Source organism: Mustela putorius, unplaced genomic scaffold (genome assembly GCF_011764305.1).
Source record: "Mustela putorius furo isolate JIRA1106 unplaced genomic scaffold, ASM1176430v1.1 tig00003987_pilon_pilon_pilon, whole genome shotgun sequence".
In the NCBI taxonomy this organism is placed as follows: domain Eukaryota; kingdom Metazoa; phylum Chordata; class Mammalia; order Carnivora; family Mustelidae; genus Mustela; species Mustela putorius.
Window position 1 is genome coordinate 4,316,173 of NW_025422126.1, and position 27,097 is coordinate 4,343,269.

General features: G+C 42.7%; 1 protein-coding gene across 7 annotated transcripts in view; it reads right to left on the bottom strand.

Moving 5' to 3' along the window:
* FAM168A (family with sequence similarity 168 member A) overlaps window positions 1–27,097 on the bottom strand; it is a 240,668-nt gene that overhangs the window by 10,193 nt on the left and 203,378 nt on the right. For 4 of the 7 annotated variants that reach the window (XM_004768087.3, XM_004768086.3, XM_004768085.3 and 1 more), the window contains 4 exons: window positions 15,570–15,650; window positions 10,583–10,609; window positions 6,549–6,560; window positions 5,559–5,684 (listed from right to left, as the gene is read on the bottom strand). In XM_004768087.3, the coding sequence (XP_004768144.1) occupies window positions 5,559–5,684; window positions 6,549–6,560; window positions 10,583–10,609; window positions 15,570–15,650 (246 nt within the window). The remainder of the gene's footprint in view (window positions 1–5,558; window positions 5,685–6,548; window positions 6,561–10,582; window positions 10,610–15,569; window positions 15,651–27,097) is intronic. The other 3 variants (XM_004768088.3, XM_004768089.3, XM_045071465.1) reach the window with 3 other exon arrangements.

Here is a 27,097-nt window from a genome sequence, read left to right on the forward strand (position 1 = left end):
CCTCCGCCCACTCGCTCCCTACCACAATCCGTCTTCCTGCTTTCTCAAGCCTCCCTCAGCGGCCCAGGGTGTCCTCTGTTTCTGGTTTTCTTGTTTTCCCCCTTACTCTCTCTTTCATTTTTTCCTTATCTCTCTCTCTTTTTGGACTTCTCCTACCACGTTCCTCTTCTTCCCTGACAATTTTAAGGCAAAAAGCCCACAGAAGACACCATTCAGAGAGCTTCATCTTCTGAGATGCTAAAAAACTGCCCTACAGAGCCAGCTTTGGGTAGGGAAGGACTACCTCCAGCCTCAACACCTAAGGTCAGGGGTCATAAAACTTCACATCAACCTAGAACTTAGCCCCAGGGAGTTCACAATCAGCCATTCAATAAAACTGTGCTGCCTTTGAATCTTTTGGAAAATAGTCAGATCCTACATTAGCAGGAAAAACCTGAAACATAAGAAGAAACATAAGAACCTGAACATAAGGAACATGAAACATAAGAAGGAACAAGACCACGTACTTTCAGAACACAAAATGAAATGATGCTATGGAAACTAGATGATCATCAAGTGACCCCCAACTCTCTTACTCAGAAAGGGCAAGTGTTTTTAGGAACTACTATTTTCTGAGTTGAAGTGCCAGTGCCAGGAGACCTTGGCTTCTGATCTCGAAAGGGGTGTTGCTGGAGCTTCTTCCCTGTGCCAGCTCATTCTGGCTCAGTCTGCCTGGCAAATCACTGGGCTTCTCCTGGCCTCAACTCAGCTCTTTTACCTATGGGATGCTCACCAAGGCCTTTGTCAGCAACATGGTACTGATTCTGCAATAAGGGACTTGGAGGCAGGGTGAAGAGAGGTGCTTTCTTGGGAGAGAATAGATCTAGGTTTCAGTTTAGGCTTTCTTCCAATTTGCAGTGACTACTGCCAAGTCAAGTCTCTGGGTCTTAGCTCCCTAGACTGTTAAAACAGAAGGCTAAGAATGAAGATCTCTTCCTGAACTAAAATCCCATTTTTCTAAAGATCCTGAGTCTCTTCTACCTATGGCAAGCTGCCACAGGGTCACAAATCTCTCATTCCACAGCACTGGCTTGGCATTCCCCACCCACCCCCGCCCTGCCCATGATAAGGTACTCAGCAAGGAGAGCTGCTATTTGATGGTTACAAAAGGCACCACCAAAAGGTGTCCTGTCCTCTTCCTTGGAATCCTGTCATTTAATCTTCCCCTGTCAGATCCATAGTTTGTTCCATGGGAAGCTAGTTTTATGGTCACATGTGCTTGGGAAATAAGTAGCAATGAGGATGGAGTGGAATACATGCATGAGAAGGTGGCACTTTGAAGAACTAGAAACTAACTAGATGTGGAGGTATGAGTCTGCTGAGAAAGAGAAGTATGGAGCAGGGTCCTCCAAGTTTCTGGACTGTGGTGCTAATTACGATACACAGAGCAGGTGAAGCAGATACTGTGGGGGAAAAGAGGAAGTTTAGGCTTGTGACACCTAAAAGGAGACAACTGAGGGCTCCTTCACCTTGGAGTGAAGAGTAGCAGCAATGTAGAATAGAGATAAATAGGTTTAAATGAGAAATTTTAAATGACAGGATGAACTATGGATCACCAAGATAGGGATATGCAGGAGGCTTTTTCCAAATTTATTTATTACCAAATCTTTTAATCATGCTATTAACATTTAAAGCACACAAACTACAGGGGTGCCTGGCTTGCTTGGCTGGAAAGGCATGTGACTCTTGACTTAGGGTCACGGGTTTGAACCTCACATGGGGTGTAGAGATTACTAAAAATAAGTAAACTTAAATAAGTAAATAAATAAAACATGCAAACTACAATTTTTTTTTTTTTTTTGTAATCACAACTTATTTTGGGAAGTAAAGTTTTACTGTGACATGGTCATGCTGTTCATTTACTTATCAACTATAGCTGCTTTCCTGCTGCAATGGTAGTTACAACAGACACCATATGGCCCGAGAAACCTCCAATACTTATTATTTGGTCCTCTATAGGGAAAGCTTGCCAACTTCTGATTTGAGGAATAAGGTATGAGGAGTCTTGCTAGGGTGGAGAGAATCTCTTTTCTATGCAGAAGGGCAGGACACCCCTGAATCCTAAAATGCCTGCTCTGAAAATTATACAGCACTCTGTAATGGCTATGAGTAGTTCAGAGCCACACTGCCTGGTCCGAACCCCAGCCCTGCTATCTAATAGCTACAGACTATAGCAGTCTCGTCATCTGTAAAATGGGAATCACAACAGTACCTACTTCAGAGGGTTACTCTGATAAGCACATTAATGAATAATTGCAAAGCCCTTCAGATAGTGCCTGGCACATTAAAAGCACTTCATAAAAGTGAGCTATTACTCTTTTCTTTCTTTGTGTGTAGAGACATAGTAAGCTTCCTGTCCTGGGGATGTGCAAGCAAGAGACTGGTCTGCAAGACTACAGTCGTGAGGTTCAACTAGGACTTCCATGATGCGACCCAACTTGGGACACAGGCTCCAGGATTCTAAGATTCTAAACCTATATGGTTTAAAATGCCATGACTTCATAATACTTTAAAGTGAACAAGCCAAGATACTGGCATCTTTCCCTCATGCTCCCCAAGAATGTGCTCTGGAGTTTTTATCCCCAGGGTAAACCTGCACTACACCCTCTATGCCACAAGGACACCATCTTACAAAGTGTTGAGGTTTTCTCTCTCTGAGGAAAATCAAAAAGCTTCAAGAGACTGCAGGAGAATTTGGTTTCCACATCTAAGAATAACTTTGTCTGAGAATGTTTCCCTTTCTTCATGTTTTAAAATGAGATGCACACATGCTCAGCATACAAATCAGCAGCCAAAATGCCCTTGGCAGCCAAAAAGACAAGGCTGCAGAAGAAAGCCCTGCTCATTGGTCTGGACGGTTTGAGAAGGGAGAAGCAGAACTTAGAACTAGAGGAGACGTTAGAGACCATTAAGCCCAACACAAACATTTCACAGATGAGATGACAGATAGATGGCGAAGAGAGTGCAACTGCTCGCCAGGACTCAGGACTCAGTGCTCCTTCCTCCAACTACATTGGTTCTCAAGGTTTCCATCTGGGTCAGGAGGCTGCAGAAACTGCCTAGGCCCCTAGCCTGGGCTCTGTCAGTGAGCCAGGTAAATTCTTGTCTCAAGGAATACCCTCACTTGGACTAGATATTTTAGGCCATTCTGGTGCTGGTTTTCCAAGTCTCTGAGTATTTCAGTGAGACTTTCACGAGCAAATCCTTTTAGAGGATTTTCTATAACTAACTGGTGGTCCTGTCCATACCACTGAGGATCAGAAATTCCCCTGGGCCTGGAGCCTGGGCTACCTTGGGTTACACAAAATTTGAGGATTTATTACTCTGCATCTAAGTAAAAGAAGCTGTTGGGCTGGATACAAAAAAACCTCATTGATGTTGCCCACAGGAACTCAGACTCTGCTCCCTCACTGGAGGCCTGGTACTTGTGGATGGATTTCTACCTAAGTCCGAAGGTTACAGAATGAGGATTTGGGAACGCTATGCCTTAAGGACATTAGAGACTTGCATTCAACTCTCTGTGTTTCAAATGAAGAACCTGGAGCTGGACGGGGCCAGGGACCTTCCCAAAACTGCACAGCAAATCCGTGCAGAGCTGGGCTCAGAATTCAAGGCTACCATGCCCCGGGCAGGGCTCCTTTCTGAGCTATCAGTCTCTGCAGTCCAATCTTAGACATTTGGCGTATTGGCCTTTGTGTCCTTATTTCACTAAAGGCAGTATCATATGACAGAAAAAAAAAAAAAAAAAAAAAAAGAATCAGATCACTAGAAATTCCAGCTCTGCTTTTGGAAGAGGCTTTATAAGGCCCTGTTCTTTCTATCAGATTTCTAACTCTAATTTTAGGCTCCATCAAACAGGATAATAAATAGAGTGTATACATTAGTGAGATGAAACCATTTCAGCCCTGCCTTCAATCTTCTTGCACTATCATAAATCTTTTTTGATGGGGTTGGGAAAGCCCCTACCACCTTCAAAGGTCCTCACATCAAGGATGCCTTTTAGACGAAGTGGTTTATTGACCATCAGATATTTACATGTTGGAACAAAGCTCTAACTCTTTGGTCTCTGTCCCAGACCTCTTCCTGTTCTACTACAGTAGGTGTGTCTAAACGCATCTACAACCATATGTGTGGATTTAAGAGAAAATATTTATGTATAAGCCTGCTTACCTATATGTTCATTCAGTTCCATCTGAGGCACCTGAAAAAACTCCCTACTACCTGCCATCCCTCTCTTAACGAGTAAAATTAATCTCATGGAAAAAGTCAGTAAATTTAACCTGAAACTTAATCTGAGTGATATCATCTTTTTGTAGCTGTGCTGCTGGCTACTTGGATGGCAATGGACATATTACCTTTCTGAGCCTCAGCTTTCAAACTTGAATGAATGAAAATAGGACTCTAGTGTAGGTTAAATGAGAGGGTGATTATTAAAGCAAATCCTCTAAGAGGTGAGAGTTATGTTGTTTAAAGGTAAGTTGATGTTAACAACTAGGGGCAAGTAAGTAAGGAGAAAATAACACGGGTATTTTAAAGAAAAGAAAAAAATGCAGCATATTCTTCTAATCTACTTAATAGATTAATATTTTACTGAACCCCAGACTATCAGGCCTAGTCTACAGCATCCCGCCAAGGGTACGTCAAACCCCTGCCAGCACAATTTAAGAAATAAGCACTCCCCACATCCAGAGCCAGCCACTCCTCTTTTGGACAGCTCCAACAAGGCATAAAATCTTCCTATGGAGGCCAAGTGCCACTCAGTAACTTCCAAACACGGGTCCTCATTTTACCCAGGGGAGACTTCTTGTATTAAAAATCAGGTGTGAAGGTGAAACCATTAGTCACCCCGCTGAACCTCAAGATGAGTGTAAGCAATCTGACTGGCCAGATGGTTTCTGTCTTCCCTGGGGACTCCAGGTACACACCTTGCTCCCTAAGTGTAGCTTCCACTAGGGGAGTGTTTCTCATGGGGAAGGCAATTCTGCCTCCCCAGGAGATCTTTAGAAATGTTTAGATATATTTTTAGTTGCCATAATAAGGGTTTGCTGGCACCCAGGGAGCCGAGGCCAGGAGACTCTGCTAAGCATCCTACAAAGCACCAGTTAGCCCCCCACAACAAAGAATTATCTGGTCCAGATGTCCATAGGAGCAAGGCTGAGAAACCCTCTGCAGTGGGTTTTGGAGAAGACTTCTCTGTCCAAAGGTCCACTGGCCTTCAGAGATGCTCTCTGTTCTTTCCCTTGAAATGCAGTACCAGCTCTTCCCTAATCATACTTGTGGGCCAGGTGCATACTTCCTCTTCCCCCCCTCACTGCTTTGTGTCTCCCCAAAGCTGTGTACATGATCAAAGAGGATGACCTTTTCTGTATGAGGAAGGTCAATTTTTTGTGTGGGTAGGAGAACCTCTTAAAACAGTATCTTCTAATGTCAGTTTTAAAAGTTCCATTTCCTTTCTTCCTAAGAAACAAATCAGTCCCAACCAAGGGGAACAAGGAAAGGAAGAGACAGGCTGTATTTACTGAAAGCCGCAGAGGATGCTTGGTAAGTTCGGTTCTCGGTCCCGGTGTCCACTGGGAGGTGGAAGGTGCCTTCAGTACCACAGGAAGACGAGTTCTGTGGCCAGGCCTGTTTCATCAGCAGAGTTGCTTAAGGGAAGACACAAGAATGGCATTAGGCAGAAATAAGAAGTGGGCACCACCAATCACAGACACAAAGCAAGGGTCTTGTGCTGGATGGAAACATATAACCCGAGGGGCCCTGCTCAGACACACAGGATGGTTCAGCCTTTCTGAGATGGGTGAGTGGGTTGGGAGAATTGCTGACATGAACTTCTAAATGATTTGAAACCGAGGAAAACTGAGCTTACATTAAGAGAGCCAGGATTTTCTACCCACTACCAAAAACCAGGAAGATGCCTACGACTACCACCTCCTACTGCCTGACATTCCAGCCTAAGGCTCTGGGATAGTCCTTAGCTGCTTTCTTACCAATATGGAGCAACTTGTGGGCCTCCGACTGTGTACTCGGCCAGATCAATTGAGTATTCATTTTTTATGCCTGAAATCTCACCTGGGCGGTCAATAAGTTATTCCCAAAGAGAGACCTCAAAAGAATTACCACATGACACGAATGCTGCTGGACTGTCACCTCCTCTAAAGGGACTGAGCTCTGGCAGTTCGGAAGGCACAGGTTGTCCAGTGGGGCACTTCCCACTCCTTCTCCTGTATGCCCAGCTGGGGCCAGAGAGATAAGCCTCTTGCACACATTTTTTTACTTCCTGGTGAGGTGCTGCTGGTGCCCCACTTGAGATGTCTCCTCATGAATTAGAGAGCATCTGCTGGGCCATTAAGAAATTATATGGCAACTTGGGGCAGGTGTAAAATAGAGATGCGGCCCAGTTTGAAAGAAATCTGCAGAGACTTCCCAGGCTGACCTTGAAGCTCAGCTTGAGAAATTTGAAGGATGATGCTTCATATGATCTAGAAGTCGGAATGACTCAAAAAACTTACCTTCATGGTATCCTGTGGGAAAGGAGAGAGGAAAGAGGGTTTCAAAGGGGGGGAAAATGCCTAACTTTTTAGAGATTTCTCTTGACATATTTTCTCCTAGAGGAGAAACCATTTTTCACCCAAATTTCTACTTAGAGTAGGAAGAATAATTTTAACAGTATCTTTTGCACTCAAGATCTTAGACATGAGGGTTTTTAAAAACATTAGCAGGATGGGGGGGGCTACAATGGCAACAGTTCAACAGGGGGCTAAGGTAAAGCAGGGCGGTATGAGAAGTATGCCTATACACTCTAATTCCACCAAGGTAAGGCCAGTCCTCCTTCAGACAGAACTCATAACCCCTCCGCCCAGCCGGGTAACACGTAATGCCTCTGATTCCTTCAGTCATGGAGATACTGGGGCCAGAGGAGGAGGTCAAGGACACTGCTGTTTTGCTGAACTAAGGCTAGAGGTGTAGCTGTTCTGGGCTGACACTGCACTTGCATTCATGGCCCGCAATATATACAGCAGATGCTGAGATATGAAAAGGAAATCATGGGCAGGAAAGTGACACTAAAAGGAGAATTCCGGCAGAAGAAAGGGAGATCTAGCAGAATCCCATGCAGAGTCCAAAGCCTTTGCTGGACATCAGGACATGGCTCTGCAGACAATATTGGAGGAGGGCAGTCAGTTTTAGGTTTCCTTTCCCCAGTGTGGGGGTAGGGGGAGTTGGGATTAATAAAAAATCCAATTAGTGTTGAAAACTCTTATCAAAATGTCTCCAAATTTAGAACCAGCCACTCGATGTGGCTGGAAAGCCCTGGTCACTCAAAACAACTCCCTAAAAAGTAAAACATATAGTTCTGAGAAGTCACATGTCCTCAAGACCCCTTAGGGACTCCATAAGGAATCAGGAGGCCTGAATTTTGCCACAGAGAATTTGGGTGTCCTGTTCCAGTCCAGTTTTTCTCCCCAAGTGGTGCATACTTTACCATAATTTTCATAAGCCAAAAGTCTGACATTAGTCTGAAGGACTGCATGACAAAGTAAATCAAAATTAACCAAAGAGTACTGAAGCCTACACTGCACTCAGCACTGAGGGGAGCGCCACGGTGGACAGGAACACATGTGGGTCATGGTCACCGCACACAAGGTATTCATGGGCCAGCTGGGGATGCAACACAGCCACACGCCAACCAGAAAGTGAACAAGACAGCATTACACACAATAAAATAACATTCCAGATTAACCAGGAAAGAAGCAAGTGCGACTGTGCCTTTGATTATGTCTTGTCTAACTGATCGAGTGAACTAAACTATGTATGTTCTTGAAGAAGTGTGTATTTTCTTCTGGTTTCATTGAAACCAGAAAACAAGTACTAGTATTTTCTCTATTTCTCTATTTTAATACTTAATAATTTAAATAACTGGACAAATACGAAGACCATGAAAACCAACAAATATTAGCTGTCAACATGACTTCCTCATTGGTTGATTGTACCATATGATCTTCGTCTTCCATGTACAATTCTAAAGGAACCCCTTCCGTTGGTGGTAGCAATTCAGAGTTCAGTTGTGGGACAGAGACAATCCAAGGGAAACTTCAGAGGCACAGTAAGAGAAGGCTGCTCTGGCAGGCATGCCTGCTCTTGGGTACCATGGAAGGTACCAACTCCTAGAAATGTTCTAGGTTTTGAACTGGGTGGTAAATACAAGTGCATTCGTATGTCAAAATTACCAAGCTGTAGATCTGAGACTAGTGCGTGCTATGTGCTACTGTATAGGTATTATTCCTCAATTTAGAACAGAGGCAGAGAGAGACAGAGAGAACCCTTGGCAGTGAAGGGCCATGGCCCAGTCACAGCATGCTGCCCACATCCAGGTGCTGGGTTGTTCACTTCCTGGGATACGGGGCCCTCACGCCCTCTGACACTTGAACAATCTGTTAAGCACACTTACAAGGAGGAGAGGCAGCAAGGGACCATCATCCTGAATAATCCAGTAAGTCAGGAAATCTGAGTTCTAGCCTGGGCTGTGCCACTTATTAGCTGGGGGACCTTGGGCAAGTCACCTAACCTTCCTAAGCTTCAATTCTGTTGTCTCATAACATAGCAATACTACTCTCTCCCTGACTGCTTCACACTGTTGATGTGAGGATCAAAAGTAAAGTGTCATCCAGTCTTACAGTTTCTAACTTTGGCATCTGCTCATCTTCTATCACCACAGTTCTGGACAGTTCTAATGTAAGTTCCCATCATCTCTTAACAACTACGACTTCTTCCACATTGTTCTGACTTTAAACCTGCCAACTCCAATCTCCAAACTGTAATCAAGAGATATTTCTAAGACCTAAACCTGATCACAAAATCTTAAAAGCATTCTATGGTTCTCCACTGCCTACAGGCTAAGGCTGAACTTCCTATTTGGCATTCAAGGACCCTCATGATCTAGCCCTGTGATCCCTCTAGACTCTCACTGTTCTCACTTTCCAATCCTACACTACAGCCACATAAACTCTATCATTCCCAGATTATGCCAAGAAGTGTCAAATCACATCTCCGTATTTTTGCTCACATTGTTCACTCTTCCTGGTATGTCTTTCCCCAAATGCCAGCTGTTAAAAATTTATTAATCCACCAATCATGAGCTTGCCTCTACTATGAAATCTTTTCTTTTCCCCGCCCTTTGACCACAGTTCCTTCCCTATCCTAGTTTCTGTGATTCTTAGAAGCCCCTGTACTTGCTGCCTTATGTGTCTCCCCCACTAAACTGTGAGTTCCTTTAGAATAGGGAGCTTGTCTTACGGTCTTTATCTTTACAGGGCCAGTATAGGGTCTGGCACAAAATATTTTGTGAAGAGAAGGGTTCCACACATACTTTTTTAGTATTTCTATTTCAGATGTTATAACTAGAGGGGTAAGGAAACATGAAAGCTTCTCCCACTTTTTATGGAGTCCTCTGTCCAAGTTCATATATACCGAGGCAAACAAAAAATGGACTCTCCATATATTATAAGGGGAACAGGTCTATGACTAGCAAAAGCTAAAATAATACAATTATAAGAGGATACATTATTAACAATTAAAGGGACCTAAGAGATCATCTGGAACAAAACACTACCTATGGTCTGGAGACATTAGCAAATTGCCCAAGATCGCGCAGCCCACAGCAGTGGCAAGGAGAAATTTTCACAGCTCATCTCCTGAAAGATGCGCCACACACAAATTCAATATTCAACATCCAAATAATTCAAGGTTAGAAGCTGAGAAAGTGTGCAGGGATTTTAATGAAAACATTGTCCTGAGCAGCCCAGGTGAGGGTAGTGAAAGTGGCAAATCCCTCCCATGGTCCCTTACTGTCTGACAAAAAGGACCTAGTCCAGTTACACTGCTGGGACCCTCACAGGTGCCCAGAAGTTCCTGTGGTGCCTTGGGCCTGGAGTCCACACTGCCCAGAGGACCTCACTTATTTAGCACACTTGGCCCTCACCTCTCACCATCCAGGAAAATGCCCTGAACATGAGTCAGAGCTCAAGATCTGGGCTAAGGGAACAGATTATATCTAAGGTCAACCAGGTCTTCAAACATGTCAGACTGCCAATGGAGATGGAAAATTAGATCCTGGGACAGACTGGTTTTTGGGGTTCTTATAGGCATAATCCAGGTACTCCTCCACAGGGGCTGCCACAAAGCCAACAGAGGAGCCATACAGGCTGAAGAATTTTGTTCACTAGATTGTTTGAATTCAGCAGCCAGGTTAGGGTGAACATTTCTGACCTAGGTCAGACAGGACCCCGGAGGTGAGGAAGGGGAAAGACGCCTTTTAGTGCCATGATCCTTCATTGCTGCCCTAGGGGATGGTTCATGTGTGTCTCCAACCCATGATTTTGCACCATCAGACATGTTCCTGCATGCTTTAGGAACTGCTGCTGAGCCACCTGGGGGAGCCCAAGCCTAAGGGATGGGATTTGGGGAGGGAAGGAGAGGGGATCTACCGTTGTTACGAGATAACACATTCATAGGCCATAATACAGATGAGGAAAAATAGCTCTCCTACCATAAGCTGAATGCAGGAACTGAAACTCTGTTGGATAGAAATGTTAGTTGAAATTACCACTAAGAATTTGTGCAAAGTAGTACACATCGCAGTTACAAAAACAGACTGTCTCAAGATAGCAGTTTCCCCCAGGTGACATAAGAAACAGTGAATGCAGAGGGTGTGAAGTGCCTCTACCCCAGAAGGAATGACAGCCTTGCCATCCAGAAAAACCCATTCATTGAAGAGAACCACCTCCCTGATGGCCTGGTATCTTCCAGGTAGCTGACCCAAGTTAGTGCTCTCTGCAGAGCAGAGGGACTTCACACATGACAGAGGCTTAATGTACCAGAAATAAGGTACAGGGACAAAATCATCAGCTGTGGCCTCTGAAGAACTCTCTGTAAAGCCCCACAGGGCTAGGACCAATGCAGAGACACTTCCCTCAAAACTTCTGGGAGACTACGGTGCTTTTAGAAGGAGCACAGGCTATGGGGTCAGATAGACTGGGTTTGAATTCCAGCTCCACTGCTTTTTAGTTGTGAGACGCTGGACAAGTTATTTAACCTCTGAGCAAAACTGGAAGCAGGAAGAGCCAGTTCACACAAGACTAAAGTAAGAACATTTGTGACATGCCTTGCACAGTGTCTGCAAAATGACAGGATTCAGAAAACACATATTCCTCTCCCTTGCCTTTCCTCATATTTGTCATATGCAAAATAGGAACAATACATTTGTACTTTATTTTTTTTTACATTTGTACTTTATAAAGTTGAATGAGATTAAGTGAGATAGTAGATGAAAGTGGCTTATAAACCTCTTGTGATGAGGTATTTCATTTCTATCTATATGAGTTATTCTGTTTATCCTTTCATTTTCAAGTCAGATTACCAATGTGATTCATCCTTTGGTTTCCAGATTCTGAAAGTAAGTCTCAGTTGGCTCCCGCCTCCTGCAGGGCCAAACAGTTCTTAAATAAGATCCCTGAAGTCATTAAGAGCTTGGGAAAAAAGCTCCAAGTACCCACACTGCTTTCAGAACCAATGAAAGAGTGAAATGTTTCCCGGCACCCTGAACAGATGACATCTTAGAGTACTTAGAGCTGCTAAAAATAGCTCTCTCTAAAGCAACTTCTTGGTCTCCTTGAAGAAGCTGAGAGAAATTTAAACCTGAGAGCCTGGCTCCTTTCCCGCAGGCATCTCATGGCATCACAAATGGCTGGTTCTGGCAGGAAGCTGAGAGGAACCTACACCACCTTCTCTGTCCTTGAGCCAGCTCTTCCTCAGCAGGAGCTCCCCTAGGGCAGTCAGGAGACCAGGTGAATGCTGAGGTTTACCTCCCAAAATACGAAACAGACCAGTTGTGCATGTGTGCGTGTGTCTGTGTGTCTAACTCCAAAGGAAAGGGATCTGTTCAAGGTCACACCAAAATCAGCAGGAGAGTTAGTGCTATAACCCCAGTCCTTCCAACTCCTGGTTTGGGGCTTTCTGACACAATATGTTAACATCACCCTCTACAGTGTATGGGTTTCAAAGGAAACACAAATTTGGGGAAGATAAAGTTAGGTGAGGGCTGATATTTTGCCTTAAAATTAATTTATTAGTACTTTACACATGCTAGGAGCTTTCCAATCTCATCTCCTTATTCCACAGTCCTGGCTCTTCCTGTCTGCTCTCCCTAGTCTGGTTGCTCTAGTTTAACTCCTTAATCTCTCTCTGCCCAACTGTGGAACGATGCATGGTTTGGATCTTCGGCCAGTTCCCAACTTCTCTAAATTTTAGTTTTCCCACTTGGAAAATGGGAATAACAACAGTAATGACTTCAAAGGTTTGTTGTGATAGAAAACAAGTCAATATCCAGAAAAAAGCTTAAAATAGTCCCTGGTACGCAGGAACCATTCAACAAATATCACTAATTTATTTTTATTTTCTGTACTTCCACTTTCTTGGCAAACTAATCCTCAAACAATTCCAGAAACCATCACCATAAGTTCTGAACATTATGAGACAATGCCCCAGTGCTGGACATCAAGCTCTGATGACTTCACGGCTTGCAACCTCCATGGGGCCTCCTGTTACACAGCTGTCTTACCTTCTCCTTCCAGTAAAGCTTTCACACCTTGGCCTCTCTCCTTAAGAACCTTCCCTCTATCTTTGTTCGCCCCTCTCTCAGCAAATCAAAATCATTAGACAGATCACTCCCCTTTCCACTGGGCAATTTATTTTAAGCACATCCATCTATGACTTTTTCTTTAGTCTAAGAGGGAGAGCTGCCCTCCTGTATGAGGTACCCACTCCACCTGCTCCCCAAAACAAAGAAGAGAACGGAACTCTGTATTTCTCACCTCACCAAAGCCTCCTTGAAGGCCTGGATCCTTCTGGTACCCCTCCTCCTGAACCTCTGAATTGACCTCCTTCCCATCAACACTTACTTAACCATGCTCCTATCTAAAAAAAATCCCTCCTTTAATTCCACCTTCCCTTGTTCTCATTGCCCTCTTAGAAGCCTCTTGTAAGAGCAGGCTCTATCCACTAACTCGTTGTCTTCACTCCCAGCCTCACCATCTCATGGACTGCTTCCACACATCACGGCAGCCTCCTGACTACACAGACAACCCATCTTCTTCATTCCTGACCTTAGCTGACCTTCTACAACTACTCACCTCATTTTGTTTCAGACCAGGCAGTTTACCAAGCCAATTCACAGATCTCACAGCATTTAGATTTAACTTATTTCCATACTGTGAAAGATAGAAAACCACCGTTTTTTTTTTAAGACAGAACTTATCAAACTTGATTAAATCTTTTATCAGAGTTAATTTCTACAGATTTTATTGTTTCTTCCTCACAGTATACATTTTTTGGAAATACATATCTTATTGACTAAAAGTTAATATAGAATAAACTATTAATGCTGAGATGGATTTTTTTTAGCCTGTGGGTCACTGCTACCCTCACAAGCTCTGAGGGCAATGACTTTCAGCTTCCTCGAGTTTGAATTACATCCAGTGTCTTCCAGAGTGCCTTGGACATCGCAGGACAAAATAAATGTCTGTGGAATGACACAGCTACGTAAAGCACTTTAGGGGTTAACTATACTTATTTGCATAAAATAGTTCTTGTCTCCCAAAAAAGACAGGATTCACAGTATGTGTGTACATGTGTGTATGACTGCAAAATGATCCCTACTTCAGAATGAAGTAACTGAGGAGGCACCTGGATGGCTCAGTCATTAAGCATCTGCTTGGGGCTCAGGTCATGATCCCAGGGTCCTGGGATCGAGTCCTGCATCAGGCTCCCGTCTCAGAGAGAAGTCTGCTTCTCCCTCTCCCTCTCCCCATGCTTGTGTTCCCTCTCTTGCGGTCAAATAAACAAAATCTTTAAAAAAAGAGAGAGAGAGAGAGAGACTACTCTGGTGTTTTAAAAAGAATGAAATAACTGAGGTTCAGAGAGCTCAGGTGATTTAAAGTTGCTAAATTTAGGAAGTCACAGAACTCAGACCCAAGTCTTCTGACATGGCCCATGTTCTCTCATTTAAATATTCTAGAAGAAAGGGAATGATGGTAGGATGAATGCTACATGGGCACAGAAAGGCATGAGACCAAAGATCTGCCAAAGGTTCCAGTCCCTATGCTACTGCTGATTCACTGGGTAACCTGGACAAAACACTGCTTGTCTCTGGATCTCCCATGTCAAGAGAAGGGATTGAACTGGAGGATCTCTAACATCTTTTCAAGCTTTTTAACTCTAATCATTACTAAACAAGAAAGTGGGTGTTATCGTGGCATTCAAGGCCTTTCCACATCTTGCCCTTGGACATCAGTAGTTCAGATTCCTCTATTTTCTCCAGCCCCACAGTGTGCTTCAACCATTCTCTCACTACTTCTAGGTTCCTCAGTGTCATGTCCTCACACTGCCATCCCTTTGCCCAGGCTCTACACTGTCCAGAATGCCCAATTCTTCCTTTGTGTGCTTAAAAGAACAACCCCTGCTTCTCCCTTGGATCTCTACTGCTGGCCCCCCGTGGAGTCTCCTGTACACTTTCAGCCTCAGACCGACTGTTGTTCTCTCCTCTGCTTCCTCTCCTTACATGTGTTCTCTTCACAATACTTGTCACACAGCTATAAATTTGTTTAAATGCCAACTACCAAATGAACTGTAAGTTATTTTAGGCACAGACGGTTCTTTTTCTCAATTCTAGTATGGAGGACATTCAACAAATAAATACTTGTTGAGTAAAGGAAGAGAAACTTATATAAAACCATCTACACCTCTGAGGTAAGTAGCACATTCCTCAGAGAGATGAGGTATCTTGTCCAAGGCCTCACAGCTAGTGAGTTATCAGGATTCAAACCCATGACTTTCTAAAGGCAGTATCTGTACTTTCTCCCACCCCTTGAATGTTAAAGGACCCGCTAAGTGTGAGGGTTAGTATCAGGGGTTAAGACCTCTGCACTGCTCCTAGCCCAAACTAAAAATAACTTTTCAACATTTTCAAATCTATCTCAATCTCTATCCAAGGAGTGGTAGGGCTTTGTTATTTTTGAAAAACAGCTTCCTTGCTTCAGCTTGAAAACCAGCTCTTTATCCTCTGGTGGCAAGTCTCTCACTCTCTTCCAATTCCACATCCAGGAAGTCTAGTGAGTGTGTGTTTGCATCTATGTGTGTCTCAATGGCAGCCTTAGGGGAAACTGAAAAAAGAATGGATTTGGACATTGTTTGGGAGAACAGAAAAGGTTCTGTGAGGAGGATGCATGTCTTAGATATGCCAGCAGAGCAGAGATGGGTCAAACTTAAGTCCCAAGGAGAATGGGGAAAATTCTATTCCCACCCCAATCCTGAGTCCAAACTGCCCCAATTCCCAGAGGGGACTCCCAGGAGAATCAGGCTTGGACAGGCTGAGTCCAGAGCGATTAAGGACAAGGAAAGGCCAGCAGATGGGTTGGTTTTTCCAAACAGAGCCCACCTCCCACCCCAGGCATTACTGCTGGTCTCTACTTTCTTCTTACCTGGAGCATAACTGGGGCTATTGGTGGGGTACAGGCTGGGATTGTAGGCAGGGGCTGCTGCCGGGTAGGCTGTAGGGTAACCTGTGAAGAGACAAAAAAAAAACTCCAGGCGGTTGGGCAGGAAGAAAAGGAAACAGAATCCAAATCCCAGGTTTGGCCTTCAGCCTCTCTGTGGGCCTTTTCAGATAGTATATGCAACTAGCTTTTAGCCTCTATGAGGAAAGTCACCAGTACCACAGTCCCAACATATGCAGATTTTTCTCTTTTAATTTTTCTAATTTTTAAAAGCAGTATAAGAATTCTGTCTATATACTCACTGCAAAAAAAAAAAAAAAAAGGAAACACTATAGAAGTGTATGTGGTAAGAAGTCTAAATTCACTCTCACATTCCCGCTCCAACACTACTTTACTCCCCAGGGGTAGTAACAGTTATCCTTCCAAATAGTTTTCTACACATTTTTTCCTTAAAATTTTTATTTATTTATTTGAGAGACAGAGTGAGTGAGAGAAAGCATGAACAGGTGCAGACAGAGAGGGAGAAGCAGGCTCCTGGCTGAGCAGGGAGCCCAACATGGGGCTCCATCCCAGAACCCAGAGGTCATGACTTGAGCTGAAGGCAGGAACTGACTGAGCCACCCAGGCACCCTCAACACATTTTTATGCACATATTGTCAGTGGTATTCTGGTAAATATTCAACCAGATCTAGCTTGAGGGGATTGAAGTCAAGCTCTATGTGTAGCATTTGCCAAATTCCATGGTATAAATACTCCCACCATGGCCAATTTCAAGCTACCAATATCAAAAAGAACAGTTAGGAAAAGATGCTCACGACTGGCTCTCTAGCCCACAAGCCAGATCTAGCCTGCCACTGTCTATTACATAGGGGTTTTCTTTTTCTTTTTCTTTAAATGCTTAAAGAATTTTTTTAAGTACAATCTACTCCCCAATGCGGGGCTCAAACTCATGACCCCAGGATCAAGAGTCATATGCTCTACAAGCTGAGCCAATGGGGAGCCCCACTTTTTTTTGAAAATTTTATTGGGACAAAATACATATAACTTAAAATTTGTGATTTTAACCATATTAAGTGTATAATTAATTCAGTGGCATTGTGTTCACAATGTTTTACAACTATCCCCCCATCTGTTACTAAGATTTCTTAATCACTCCAAACCTGTACCCAGTAAGCAGTAATATCCCATTCCCTCTCCCCATCGCTCCTGTTAACCTCTAATCTACTTTCTGTTTCTATAAATTTGTCTATTTTAGGTATTTTATATAAATGGAATCATACAATCCCTTTTGTGTCTAGCTTCTTTCACATTTGTTTTAAAGAGGGGGGAGGGGATTGGGAAGAGGGAGAATTGTTTTTTTTTTCCCATTTGAATTTTACTTAGTTAACATACAGTGCAATATTGGTTTCTGGAGTAGAATCAAGTGATTATTCACTTACATACAACACCCAGTGCTCATCATAAGTGCCCTCCTTAATACCTTTCACCTATCTAGCTCATCCCCCAACCCACCAACCCTGAGTTTGTTTTCAATCTTTCTTTAAGAGTCTCTTACAGGAGCACCTGGGTGGCTCAGTTGGTTAAGCATCTGCCTTTGGCACAGGTCGTGATCGGAGTCCTGGGATCAAGTTCTGCATGGGCGGGGGGGGGGTCCCCTGCTCAGTGGGGAGTCTGCTTCTCCCTCTGACTTTTCCCGGTCTTGTGCCTTCTCTCTCGTGCTCTCTCTCAAATAAATAAAATCTTTTTAAAAAACTAAAAATGTCTCTTATGGTTTATTTCCCCCACTCTTTTCCCTCCCCATCCCATATGTTCATCTATTTTCTTTCTTAAATTCCACCTATGAGTGAGATGACATGGTATTTGTCTTTCTCTGACTTATTTCACTTACCACACTGACACTCTAGCTCCATCCATGTCACTCCAAATGGCAAGATTTCTTTTTTTTTCTTTTTGAGAGCTGAGTAATATTCCATTGTGTATATATATACCACATCATCTTTATCCATTCATTAGCCGATGGGCTCTCTCCATAGTTTGGCTATTGTTGATAATGCTGCTATAAACATTGGGGCACATGTATCTCTTTGAATCTGTATTTTTTAAATTAATTTATTTGACAGCATGCATGAGCAGGGGAGCTGCAAAGGGAGCGGGAGAAGTTGGCTTGCCATTGAGCAGGGAGACTGACATGGCATGTTCAATCCAAGAAGACATGAGCTGAAGGAAGACAACCAACTGAGCTACCCAGGCGCCCCTTGAATCTGTACTTTTGTATCCTTTGGGTAAATACCAAGTAGTGCATTACTGGATTATAGGGTAGTTCTATTTTTAAATTTTTCAGAAACCACCATACTGTTCTCCAGAGTAGCTGCACCAGTTTGCATTCTCACTAACAGTGTAAGAGGGTTCCCCTTTTGAAAGAGAGAATCTTAAGCAGACTCCACACCCAATTGGAAGCCCAACATAGACCTTGATCTCACAATTGTGAATTCATGACCTGAGCTACCCTCCAGAGTCGATCACTTAGACTGAGCCACGGAGATATTTTCTTTCAGTTTAACATTATAAGCATTTTCCCCATATATTCTTCATATTCTTATTCTTCAAAAACATATTCATCAAGACATTATTTTAAATATCTTTTTAATATTCCATTATGTATACAGATCAAATCATTTAACCATTATTCTGTTTTCAGATGTTTAGGTTGTTTGAAAATTTTCACTATAATAAATACAACTATGAAAACGACCTAAATAAATCTTTGACTACATCTCTGATTATTTTAGGAACAAGTCTAGAAGTGAGATTTCTAGGTCAAAAGACAGTGCTATTTTTAAAGCTCATCCATTCAACAAATATTTGAGTAGCGACTCTGTGCCAGACACTGTGAAAACTGTACTTCTGATGCTTATATTTTTGAAGGGTGGAAGAAGAGAGTGGATTAGTAGTGAACATGAATAAACACAGTCTAAAGTGCTATGGAAAAGAGAAAAGGGCAGGACAGAGGGTATTATAAGTGCCAGAGTTGGAGGGAGGGCACTGCAATATTGAATAGGGTAACCAGTATAAGACACACTGAGAAGTAAGATTTTCACAAAGACCTGAAGGAAATAGAGTTAACCAAGTAGATGGCTGAAGAAAGAGCATTTCAGGTGAAGGAAACTGCAGAAAGCCCTAAGTGGAAAGCCTATTGGATGTGTCTGAGGAACAGCGAAGAGGCCAGTATGGCTGAAGTAGAACAAATGGGGCGAGGGGGACAGCAGTAGTAGAGGAAGTCAGAGAGATAAAGGGCTGGTCAGTTCACAGAGGGCCTTATAGTCCTACTGAAAGGACTTCACTTTCATTCTGAGTGAAATGAGAAGCGATCACAGGGGTCTGAGCAGAAGAATAACATGATCTGACTTTTGTTTGAAAGGGGTCACTCTGATTACTGTGTTGAAAACAGACTATAGGGCCCCCTGGGTGGCTCAGTCAGCGTCTGCCTTCAGCTCAGGTCGTGATCCTGGGGTCCTGGGATTGAGCCCTACATTGGGCTCCCTGCTCAGTGGGGGACCTGCTTCTCCCTCTGCTCCTCCCTGCTCATGCTTGCTCTCATTCTCTCTCAAATAAGTAAATAAAATCTTAAAAAATGAAAAGAGAAGAAAACAGACTATAATGGGGGCAGGGCAGAGAAGTAGAGACCAGTCAGGAATCCATTGCAAATTCCTGGCAATAGATGATGGGCCTCGGAAAGGGCAAAATCAGCAGAAGTGAGAAGTGGCATGTTAGGAGTTTTCACCTACTTTGCCAAACTACTTTCTAGATAAGACTATCAATTTGTACTTGCACTAGCTGTATGTAAGTGCCTGTCTCACTGCTCCCAACAGCTTTTTAATGTTCATTGGTACTTTGACTGATGATGGAAAGCTGATTTTAAAAGTCAAAGATTAAATCTCTAAATCCCTAAAAGCTTCTTTGGGATTTGTAAATATTACACTTTAATAATGTGTCTTTGTTAATATGTCTTTCCCTAAATCCTTTCCAACTCCAAAGAAAATTCATCTAACGTTACCCCCCAATCATTTTCTGATTTCAGAACCAAGGTGGACAACTTGTCTCTTAATTAGTATTATGGAGGTCTGCCACTTATCAAGAAGAAAGTCAGGGGTTTAATTTGGAAAGCAAAGCAATCCAGTCTCATGGCTGAAATCTATATTCAGTTTCATGTGAGAGACTGTGCGGCCAAGGTAATTATACCCTTGTTTTGTCATTTCAGATGCCAAATGGCGGGGGGGAGGGAGGGGAGGAAATCATAGGATCTTCTTTCAATGTTCCAAGTAGATTTATTTTTCATTCACTTGAATTTGGCAGATGTAAAATGGCGGAATAGAAGGAGATTATTTTGATCCTCCAACCCTTGTCATTTTATAAATGACATCCTCAGGCCAAGAGAAAGGAAAGGGACTCAGAATTACAGACTGCTGATGCTAGAATGCACCCTAAAGGCCACTTGGTCCATCCTCACATTTGGAGCTAGAACCTCCCCTGTGACATGGTCATGGGATCCATTCAGCCTAGCCCTTATATTTCTATGGATAGTGAACTCCTTCCTTTCTGAGACCCCTACTCCACTGTGAGTCTACTCTGATTGTCTGAAAATGACTTTTCATACCACTAACTGTACCTGTATCTTCTGCCCTTTAGAACAGAACAGATTTAAAGGCACATGCATCCCTAATTACAGAACTTATCACACAATACATTATTGGTATGTTTATATTTCCTGTCCTGCCCCCACTCCCCAAGCTGTAAGCTCCCTGAAGACACAGCTATGTCTTACTTGCTTATACACAATAGCTCTTGGTCAGTTCCTCTTTCCTACTCCCTGTCAACACACTGTGCCCTCCCCTATCCCTTCCCCTCCCCTCAGCCTGGACAGGAAGCATCTGAGCTTCTCAAACATAAGGTGGTAGTAAATAGTCTTTGTAGCCAGTAAAGAATCTCTTCCCCACCCTCTCTAAAAAGGGCATCAAAGGTAAGCTGGGCTTCCTCCCTACATCTTTCCTGGTTTGGTTTTGTTTCCTTGGCCCCAACTGATAGTATTAATCTTGCTGCTTCTGATGCTGATGATGCTGGCATCTCTAAAACTTAGCACAGGTAACAGCAGAAAACAGGTACTCAGTGCAGAGATTACCAGGGTGTGTGTGTGTGTGGGGGGGGGTGGTTTGTACTCTGGAGCTATGAGAGGTTTGTAAACAAGAGAAACAAATCCAACAGGGTCCCTGGCTTTGAGTGGGTCACCAACTAATGGAGGAGAGAGATAAATAAGTGGACAGTTATGTGAAAAGTGCCATGATAAGGGTGGAGTGAGCAGAGGAAGGGCCTTCATTAACCAACATCTTTTTAGTGCCTATTGCCTGTCAGGGATTATGCTTGGCACTAGGTATTCCTGGATGTGGATAAGAAAGGGGGAAGAAGGACATTCCAGGCAAAAGCATGATAGGTAGCATCTGGGGGCCATCCATAAGTGGCCTGGCTCTAAGGAGCAGAACTCATGAGCTAACCACACCTGAGGGGAAAGGCTGCCTTGCTGGCTTGATCTCGTGATTTTGTCTCCTTATAACCGTGTCTCCCTTTATGGCCCTAACTTACCTTCCTAGTTCTGTCACTATGTCTTGAGTTTCATATTACTAGACGGGACTTTTCTCATAAACTCCTGATTCATCTAGTATCTAACTGCCTACTCAACATGTCCACTTGGGCGTTTGCTAGACTACCAAGGCTATATGGTGAGTGGTTAAGAGTGTGGTCTCTGGAGCTAGATCTAGGCTTAGGTTTGAATCCCAGCAACACCACTATTATGTGTGTGATCTTGAGCCACTTATCCTCTCTGTGCTTGAGCTTTCCCATCTGTAAAATGGAACTATTACTTACCTAGTAAGTTGGTATAAGTATTAAATTAGTTAAGACCCCAAAGCACTAAGAGCCAGGCAAATAGTTAAGCCTTCAAAAAGCCAGCTATTACTACCATTTCAAACTTATGATATTAAAAAATAAATTTTCACTTTCTGTCCCCCTACTCCCTTCCAAACCTGTTCCTCTGCAATTTTTCTCTAGATCAGTAAATGACAACTCTTTCTTCCAGTTCCTCAGGCCAAAAACCTTAGAGTCATCTTGACACTATTCTTTCTCTCCCATCCACGTCAGCAAACCCTTTCAGTTCCACTTCAAAATACACTCAGAATCTTAACTCTCACTGCCTACACACTTTCTTTCCAGATTACTGCACTAGCTTCATCATTGGTCTCCCTGCTTCCACCTTTAATTCTGGCAGTCTATTTCCCTCAGCAGCCAGAGTGATCCTGTTAAAACATTAAATCAGATCATGACACTCCTCTTTTTAAGCCTCACAGTAGCTTCCCATGACAATGTGGAAATCCTTTTAATGACCCACCTGGGCCTCAGCCACCTCTTCTAACCCCCTCTCCTACTATCTGCCCCCATGCTGATCTATTCCAGCCACACTGGCCTCCTTGCAGTTCCTCATGTGCCAAGCACTTTTCCAATTTCATCCTTTACCTTTTCTATTCCCTCTTCCTGGAACTCTGTTCAAAGATCACCTTAACATTTTTTCTAAACCAGTACTTTCAGCTTCCACTAATCGCTATGCTTCTATCCTTTTTTGTTTATCTTCACAGCACTTCATCTGACATACTATGTATTTACTTGCTTAGGGTAGACTGTCTGTGTCCCACCACTAGAAGGTAAGCTTAGGCCACGGAAGCAGTTGCTAGTTTGTGGCTATTCCCTACTGGAAGTCTCCTCCTAGCACACTCCAAAGACACTGTCTTTAACTCTCAAAACCCAAGGGAGCAGAATGCCTTGCAGATCCTAATCCTCCATGGCTACCCCGATCTGTGGAAGCTCATCAGGGGTCAAGATACTGAGTTCAAATAATACACCATATACATTTCTTCCTTTGCTCATACAAAAGATATTTTTATACCTGTGATTTCATTTGAGCCTCAAACCAACACTAATGCTGGGAAATCTGTCTGGCTTAGTACAGCATGCAACTCTGGATCTCGGGGTTTTGAGTTTAGACCCCAGGATGGGTGTAAAGATTACTTAAAAATATATTTAAATGCCTGGGTGCCTCAGTGGGTTAAGCCTCTGCCTTCGGCTCAGGTCGTGATCTCAGGGTCCAGGGATCGAGCCCCGCATTGGGTTCTCTGCTTGGCAGGGAGCATGCTTCCCCCTCTCTCTGCCTGTCTCTATGGCTACTTGTGATCTCTCTCTCTCTGTCAAATAAATAGAATAAAAAATCTTAAAAAAAAATTTATATATATATATATATATAATATTTTAAAAATAAAGAAAACCAAAACACTAATGTTATTTCCCCCATTTTATAGTTAAGGAAACAGATTTGGAAAGGTGAAGTGTCTTTTTTACTAAGATTTTTCAGCAATCAGCAGTGGAACTGGAAAGGGAATCCTGAAAGCAATGCTTTTTCCACACCTGCCAGATAACTATGAGTTGGTCCTTGGAAGGAAGTCTGCCTCTTCAATACTTATATTCTTTGAAGGTCAAGAGTAAAGAAAACAAATGGACACAAATGAGCTTTTCTACTTTGTATCCCAAAAGCTATAATAGTGGTCAGGTTTCCTGGGATTCTGATGTATCCGTTTTAATTGCTTTATAGCTATCAATACAATCTAATCCTTTCTTGTCACTAGGACTAGGACTGAAGATTACATTTATTTATTAATATGGAAATTAGAAATACTTTTTAAGGGAAATCAGAGGACTATGTCTGAAATGACTTGATCCTTATAGGAAGTAAGAAAGCAAGAGTATCAAAAGGCTAGAAGACGAACTCCCCGGCTTAGGAAGACAAAGAGGATTATTGCTTTGGGAGTAGGGAGATTACTGCCTATGTTCTCCTCTAGGATTCTGATGGATTCCTGTCTCACGTTGAGGTCTTTTATCCATTTTGACTTTATCTTTGTGTACGCTGTAAGAGAATGGTCGAGTTTCATTCTTCTACATATAGCTGTCCAGTTTTCCCAGCACCATTTATTGAAGAGACTGTCTTTTCCACTGTATATTTTTTCCCGTTTTGTCGAATATTATTTGCCCACAGAGTAGAGGGTCCATATCTGGGCTCTCTGCTCTGTTCCACTGGTCTATGTGTCTGTTTTTATGCCAGTACCATGCTGTCTTGGTGATCACAGCTTTGTAGTAAAGCTTGAAATCATGTAGCGTGATGCCCCCGTTTTATTTCTGTTTTTCAACATTTCCTTAGCGATTCGGGGGTCTCTTCTGATTCCATACAAATTTTTGGACTATTTGCTCCAGTGGAAAAATACCAGTGGAATTTTGATTGGAATGGCATTAAAAGTATAGATTGCTCTAGCAGTATAGACATTTTAACAATGTTTATTCTTCCGATCCAAGAGCATGGAATGGTCTTCCATCTTTTTGTGTCTTCTTTGATTTCTTTCGTGAGTGTTCTATAGTTCCTCGAATACAGATCCTTTACCTCTTTGGTTAAGTTTATTCCCAGGTATCTTATGGTTCTTGGTGCTCTAGTAAATGGAATCGATTCTCTAACTTCCCTTTCTGTATTTTCATTGTTAGTGTATAAGAAAGCCACTCATTTCTGTACATTGACTTTGTATCCTGCCATGTTGCTGAATTGCTGTATGAGTTCTAGTAGTTTGGGGGTGGAGTCTTTTGGGTTTTCCATATATAGAATAATGTCATCTGCGAAGAGAGAGAGTTTGACTTCTTCATTGCCAATTTGGATACCTTTTATTTCTCTTTGTTGTCTGATTGCTGTTGCTAGGACTTCTAATACTATGTTGAACAAGAGTGGTGAGAGTGGGCATCCTTGTCCTGTTCCTGATCTCAACGGGTAGGCTGCAAGCTTTTACCCATTGAGGATGATATTTGCTGTGGGTCTTTCATAGATAGTTTTGATGAAGTTCAGGAATGTTCCCTCTATCCCTTTGAAGCGTTTTAATCAGGAACGGATGCTGGATTTTGTCAAATGCTTTTTCTGCATCGATTGAGAGGACCATGTGGTTCTTCTCTCTTCTCCTATTAATTTGTTCTATCACATTGATTGATTTGTGAATCTTGAACCATCCTTGTAGCCCAGGGATGAATCCACCTGGTCATGGTGGATAATCTTTTAAATGTGTTGTTGGATCCTGTTTGCTAGGATCTTGTTGAGAACCTTAGCATCCATATTCATCAGTGATATTGGTCTGAAATTCTCCTTTTTGGTAGGGTCTTTGCCTGGTTTGGGGATCAGGGTAATGCTGGCTTCATAGAAAGAGTCTGGAAGCTTTCCTTCTGCTTCAATTTTTTGAAACAGAGTAGGGAGAGACACTTATGCAAAGAAGACATTTTAGGTCTGCAGCTCAAGATGAAAGAGGAAAAAAGTGTCCTTCCCCACACTCCCAAGGCCAGGGTGACCAAAACCCAAACAAGCAAAATAAAAAAATAAAATAAAACAAAGAAGACCAAAGGAAGAATATAATTTTGAACCTGTAGTATGTTCTAAGCACTTTGTCAGGCCTTCTTTAATCTAATCTTCACACTAAGTCCATGAAAAATCTTAGTAGTCCCATTTTAGAGATAAGGATACTAAAACTTAGACTTATCTTAAATAGCTTGTAAATAAAGAGTGGAGATAGAACCCAGGCCTGCTGAATGAGACAAGTCAATTCCTAATTCCTTCCCTACCTCTCCTCCAAATATGATTCCCCTCAACATAAACCTCTGGATCTGGCTGCCATGCCCCTGACACTGCCTTCCCATGTTTCAGCTTCATAATCTGGGAAAATAGAAAATTACTCTCAAGAGTCAATTTGGTCAAAGATGGTTCAGTTACCCAAACAAACAAACAAATAAGCTATTATTCCCACTCAGCATACTAAAAGAGGACAAGCTCATGTTATTGAAAAGCATCAGGCAGGCACTAAATCACAGAGTTAGAAGAGGTGATTAAGTCCAATTTGCCACCCAGTACAGGAATATCCTTTATAATGGCCCACAAAGCTAGCCACACAGCCTCTGCCAGCACATCCTTCTAATGATGGTATCCTCAGAACCCTTCAGGCAGTCAAAACTCCTGCTGGACAGCTCTGGAAGTTAAGAAATTCCTCACTCTGTCCAAAAAGTCTGCTTCATAAGGTATCTAACCCTGGAAAGTTTCCCAGCTACTGGTCCCAGTTCTACCCTCATAGACCAGGTCTATTCCTTGTGACCTCGGGCAATCCTCTAGATAGATGAAGACATCAGTTATTCTTCCTGCCTTTCTCTTGTCCAAATACAAACAGACGTAAAAATCCTTCAACTCCTTCTTCATTCTGGTTGTCCATCTTTAAGCCAGACTTCAATTTATAAATCCCCTTCCTTTAAAGCAATTCAATTTTCTTCTTGTCTTGTTCACTCTTCTGCTGATGGGTTATCCCAAGTTAAAAAAAAAAAAATTGTCATAACAAGATTCTGGTGATGGGTGGTCAGTGAAGGCCAAAGAGAGCTAATCCATATTTCTTCATCATTATGCATCAGCACAGTTAACATCTAGCAAATTCTTACTCTATGCTAACCAGAGATGTAAGGTTCTTTACATAGGAATTAAAAGAAGAAACGTTTTAACTGGCCTTGAACAATGAGTGGGAGGAGTTTGTCAGAGGTGTGGAGGAGTGGAGACAAAGAAATATATATTCCTTTCAGGCATGACAGCATGAAAGCATATGCCATACTAGGGAAATGGCAAATAGTTCAGTATGTTTGGCATTTATAGTGTATAGGGAAAAGCAAGAAGAAATGAAGATAAAAAGGTAGACTGAGAACAGATTGTGAAATAATTTGAATGACAGGCTAAGGGATGGAATTTATCACTCAGTAATAGGAATCCATTGGAGGACTTTCAACTGGGAATTTCAGATTTGTGTTTTACCTACTCAAGCAGCAATTGTACACAGGGGTTCAGAGTAGGTAAGATCAGAGGAGGGACCAGACAGGAAGTTACTGCAAGATCCCAAAGGCAAAGCTAAAATAGTAATAATGGGATAAAGAGGAGAGGGGGAACAACAAAGATGTTTAGGAGACAGAGCCTACAACATCATCCTGATAGCAAACCTCACTTTTATTGCTGTGAGCTGAAAGCCTATGAAGCGAGATGGGAAACGTTCTAACCTCAGGTTTTACAGGCTTTTTGTTGCTTCTTTTCTTTAATAAGCATAAGGGAAAAAAATAAATTAAATGGACTCTTGAATCTGTTGGCTCCAGAAAACAGCCTGAATCTGAATTTCTTCCTAACTGGGAGGCCTAGTTGCTGAGTGTGCTCTCCTGGTGACACTGCAAGTCAGTCTAGGCAGATAGCCATTCCGCAGTGCTAGCTCTGCACATGCCCACCAGACTTGAATATGGGGTAGCCTGAACACTGGATTTAAGGCCCGCCCACCCAGGTTCCCACTAGTGAGCCCCATGAAATTGTAAGGGTACTGCTC